We start from the raw sequence: 5,242 nt of genomic DNA on the forward strand, positions 1-5,242 counted from the left end.
CTTTAGTGATTTTCCAAACAAATAACTGGCACTTATAAGGTATTCCTAAATACCAAATCATTAGCCACATATTTTGATGTTGTGTTGTAACGACCCTCAACCGCGTCAACGCTATTAGACTAGTCAAGAGACGATTTAGCCATTAATGACTCGATTAATTAAATAAGTTGAATAATTAATAAAAATATAATAATAGTTTGGAATGAAATTAGTACCATTAGATGGATCTCGAAAATTTATGCGAAATGGACTACAACAACGCGCTAATTGGATACCGGACGAAGAAGATATCGCACTCGGAAAGTTAGATATTGAAGTTTGACCGAAATCAAACTGAGTTGACTCGTCGTTGATCGTTTTACCATTAGTGTTGACCGATGCTTGACTTGACCAGACTTTTATTGACCGGACCTTTGTAGTTGATCGTACCTTTCGATTAGTGAAAGGTTATCCCTTAACAAGATAGTAGAATTAATAATCGTAAATCGGTGTAATAAAGGTGTCAACTTTTTAATTAGGGTTTATATAAATTTGGTTTTGGAATTATTCAGGAAGTTTATCTCTTCCCTGTTTTGGATACATAGAGTAGATGATGTAGGAAGTTGATTTTCGTTTGAAGATGATTCATACGAGTTCCAGGGAAGAGGTGGTGCTGTTATAGTTTTTGCAAGAAAGTATATATAAGAATAAAGATATTATGATAGTTTTATAAAGAGACATAAGATGTAAAAATAGGAATAGTATTTTGGAAGGATGATGACAGATAAATATTTCTTGTTGTTGTGATTTTGCCTTTGAATTGAGAGAGATCATTAGAAAGAGTAATTAGTATCTAAATGAGAAGAGTAAGAGGTAGAAGAATGTTCTCAGAGGTTGGATAAGTTGGTGTTCATGGTAGAAAAGATGATTAATTAATGATAATGTTGATGGAAACTTAGTAAACAATCAAGGTAATTCTTCTAATAGACTCTTGTATGTTTTTGAATGATTGGGTAGTGTTTTGATGTTGATAATAACCAAAATTAATCATGTTCTTAATATTTGAAGGGTTAATAAATTCAGCTGACGTGGCACCCAACCACTATTATTCTCCGTTTGGTTGGCTAAGCCGGGACTAGGAAATGAATTTTAGATGTGATTTGGTACCTACAGATCTCATCTTAATGACCATCATGCTCATCACCGTTATCATTTTCTCTACAGAAAATATAAATCCATCTCTTTAATGGTGTCTCATGTTATATATCGTTGTAGTTTATTCTTCTCGTACTTCTACAAGGTTTGACTGTCTCCTCCATTGTCACAACCTACCACAGTTTATTCTACTTGATCATATGGATGATCATAATCAACATCAGTCTCTTTTAGGAATGTTAATTAAGTTATAACAAACAGGTTATAACTGGTTAATTGTACGTGAGCTATGGCTTTGAAGCCTCAGTCCAATCATGCAAAAGCAGGTTAAGGAATGTTAATTAACCCAATCATATTCTTCTCTATCTAAATTGTTTGAACCCTATGCGAAAACAAGATTCTAACAAGCCCTGATTCTAAAAACAAAACATAAAAGGTCTCAACGATCTAATAAATCAATCAAAATAAAGAAATAAAATTTTTCTCCTTAGAATTTTTTAATTATACCAAACACAATTGGAGCCTGATAAACTGACACGTAAGCGATTTTCTAAACCATCTTTTTCTTTGACAAAGGTAAATATATTAAACATCAAAGGAAAGATACATCATAAGCCAAGTTTACATTTAGAGTAGCTGGTGGAACTTGCCACAACTCTCCAGTACTACAATACTTACGGAAAAATTTGGCTAGACAATCTGTCGTCTTATTACAAACTCTTGAAACATATCTACAAGACCAGTTGTTATATTTATTACATAGTTGCACACATTTATATAACAAAGGAGAGGATTGCCAGGGAGGATGTATACCCATATTGACAGTGTTCACTAAGTTTTTACAGTCAAATTCAAAGATCACATTTTTCCATTGTTGTTGCTCAGCCCATTGCGTAGCCTCTAACAGAGACCAACTTTCCGCCTGATGAACAGTAGCTACTCTTCGAAGAACTCCTTTTCCTGCAACATAGGATCTTGTAGAATTTCTTGTTAACATAGCAATACCAGCTAAGTAATAAGCTTTATAAAAAGAGGCATCCACATTGGTTTTTAACATATCTGGTGGTGGTGATGTCCAATGGGAATGATCTACAGAATTTGTATTATGAGATGTATGAAATGTATGTGAAGTATGAGAAATACCAGCCAAGTAATTAAACAGAGGATGTAAAATAAAGTTAGGATTGACTGTTTCATGTTGAAAAACTACTTTACATCTGTATTTCCAGAGAGACCAGATAGTTGCAATGATTGCATGCAGGGAAGGAGATTCTGAATTGAAGTTAATATCTGCATTAGTTTTCCAAGAACCTATCCATTCATGTAGTGTAGCAAATTTTTGAAGATGATTAAAGTACTGAGGTAGACAAGCTTTCCAGATAGCAGCAGCAAAGGGGCAAGAGAAAAACAAGTGATTTATGTCTTCTTGCTGATGTGTATTGCAGAGAACACAAGAACATCAACTATATTATGTAGATTAGATTTAACTGGTAAATCATTATGGATAAACTTCCACATAAAAATTTGGAACTTATATGGAAGTTTTAATTTCCAGAACTTTAACCAAAAGGTTGTGCTGAAAATATTAGGTGCAGTAGGGGAGTTAATGTTGCACAGATGTTGATATGTTGAAGACGTTGAAAATTGGCCAGTTGAAGTAAGAGGCCACAACAAAGAATCTTCAGATTGTAAATGCAAAGGTATAATAAGGATAGAAATCACCTGGATGGGTGTAAATAGCTGATGTAGGAGGCTGACATTCCATTATTCTGTGTCTGAGTTAATGAGCTGAGAGACCCACTGAAAATCATTTGTATTAAGAGAATCCCAAGAGTGTAAAAAGGTGGATTCACTAGGTATCCAGTTGTGTTTCCAAATATTGATGGTTTTACCATCACCAACTTGCCATTTTCCAAAGTGATGAACAATCTGTAAACCATGAACTATACTCTGCCAAATCCAGCTAGAATTTTTAATGTTAGGTGGTGGCTCACACTTAATATCATGATAAGGAAAGTACTTTGACTTCAAAAGTTGCACATAGTGATCATCTGGACTATGAATGATATTCCAAGATAGTTTAGCTAACATGGCAGAATTATAGTGACGAAGTTGTTTGAGTCCTAAACCTCCTAATCTCTTAGGAAAATTCATCTTTTCCCAAGATATGAAATGTTTTTTCCTATGATTTGAGGAACTGTTCCACCAATAATTTCGATGAAGTTGTTCCATGTGATGAATAGTTGTATCAGGTAGTTTTAAAACTTTCATATGGTACATACTCATTGTAATAAGAACAGAGTTCAGCTGAGTAGTCTTACCAGCTTGGTTGATAATTTTACTACTCCATCCTTGTAATCGCGCAGACATATGCTCCAAAATTGGCCAACAATTTTTTTTTCTTGATCTATGCAGCAGTAGAGGTATACCTAGATACTTTTCGCCTAGACCCATAATTTTTATGTGAAGAATGTTAGTAAACTGATTTCTGAGGGAAGGGGGGACATTTTTGCTGAAGAAAATAGTAGATATCTGTAAATTAACTACTTGCCCAGAAGCTTTACTAAACTGATCAAGAATTTGTTGAAGATTGTGAAGATATTTTGGAGAAGCTTCAAGGAATAAAAGGCACTCATCAGCGAAAAATAAGTGACTCACCTGTAGGCCATGTTTCCCAACAATAATTCCGTTCAAGTTACCTTGTAAGATTTGAGATTGAATTATTCTTGAAAAACCTTCCATGATTATGAGAAATAAATAAGGTGACAACAGATCACCTTGTCGAATTCCACGCGAAGGAGTAAAGGAAGCAGATGGGCTACCATTGATGAGGAGAGCAATGCTTGTTGTAGTAACACATTGTTGTACAAGTTTAACCCAGTCCTGATGAAAACCAAGCTGCAGAAGAATGTCAAAAAGAAACTGCCATTCTATCCCGTCGAAGGCCTTCGACATATCCAGTTTAAGGCCAATATAAGAAATTTTTCCTTTTTTTTTTTCTTCATTGTGTGAATCAGTTCATGTGCAATTATGATGTTGTTTTGAATGTGTCTGCCGGGTACATAAGAACATTGAGTTGGTGATATGATTTTTGAAAGAAGAGGTTTCAATCGGTTAGAGATGATTTTGGAGATTATCTTATAGCTTACATTACATAAACTAATTGGTCTATATTCATTGGGTGTTTGAGGATGTAATGTTTTAGGTATAAGAACTTAAAAGGTACGATTGATATCACGAAGCATGAATTTATGAATAAAGAAATGCTGGATCATTGAAGTTACCTCTTTACTAACTGTTGACCAGCATTGTTGGTAAAAAGATGCTTGAAATCCATCTGCTCCTGGTGAAGCCCAAGGTTTAATCTGGAAAACTGCATCTTTAATTTCTTGTTCTGAAGGAATGCAGAGAAGAGCTTCATTATCTTCATCTGTAACACAAGTCTGAAACTGAAATAAAATGTTTGCATCAGTAACTGGATTTGTAGTTCCCGAAATGCTGGAAAAATGTTGTAAAAGTGTACTCTCAATTTCTTCTTTGGAATCATGCCAGATACCCATTGAATCTTGTATAACATCTATCTAATTTCTTTTCTTATTGTAATTGGCAGTAGAATGAAAATATGCAGTATTTCTGTCTGCAGCATTGATATTTGTTCTAGCTTTTTGCATGTAAAAATCTTTTTGAATGGATAACCAATGTTGAAGAGAATCGGTTAACTTGGAAATATTGGAATCAGAAGAAGGCAAGTTTAGACTGGTGAAATGTTGCAGTTGATGATGTATCAATTGAATATTTGATTCTATGTTGCCAAAAGACTGTTTCTTCCATATTTGAAGACGATTTCTGGTATATTTAAGTTTAGAAGTAAATTGATAGGATGGAGAACCTAAAAAGTTTTGATTCCAGCTATCATTAATAGCCTCTGAACATGAAGGTTGAGAAAACCAGCATCTATACAGCCGAAAAGGTATCTGTTTAGGACTAGCATCACCACAAGTTGACAAAATAATTGGAGAATGATCTGAAGCAACAGGAGGGACATGCTGAAGATAAGCGGTAGAATAGTTGTTCATCCATAAAGTATTCACTAAAGCTTTGTCAAGCC

At 34.4% G+C, this 5,242-nt stretch overlaps 1 protein-coding gene across 1 annotated transcript; it reads right to left on the reverse strand.

The window, feature by feature from the left end:
• Positions 1–1,726: 1,726 nt before the first annotated feature.
• LOC113272180 lies at positions 1,727–4,694 on the reverse strand. Its single transcript, XM_026522067.1, has 4 exons — positions 4,419–4,694; positions 3,041–4,032; positions 2,857–2,934; positions 1,727–2,351 (listed from the first exon to the last, which is right to left on the reverse strand). The coding sequence occupies exons 1-4, from the start codon at positions 4,692–4,694 to the stop codon at positions 1,727–1,729; spliced, it is 1,971 nt and encodes a 656-aa protein (XP_026377852.1).
• Between the last annotated feature and the right edge of the window lie 548 nt (positions 4,695–5,242).

This window comes from Papaver somniferum, chromosome 4, assembly GCF_003573695.1.
Source record: "Papaver somniferum cultivar HN1 chromosome 4, ASM357369v1, whole genome shotgun sequence".
Lineage (NCBI taxonomy): Eukaryota > Viridiplantae > Streptophyta > Magnoliopsida > Ranunculales > Papaveraceae > Papaver > Papaver somniferum.

Coding starts and splice junctions, on each gene's coding strand:
- LOC113272180 (XM_026522067.1), bottom strand. CDS start 4,694: ATGGGTATCTGGCATGATTCCAAAGAAGAAATTGAGAGTACACTTTTA. Junction 2,935..3,040: donor GTTCATCACTTTGGAAAATG/GCAAGTTGGTGA, acceptor AATGATTTTCAG/TGGGTCTCTCAGCTCATTAA. Junction 2,352..2,856: donor AGCTATTTACACCCATCCAG/GTGATTTCTATC, acceptor CTGGAAATACAG/ATGTAAAGTAGTTTTTCAAC.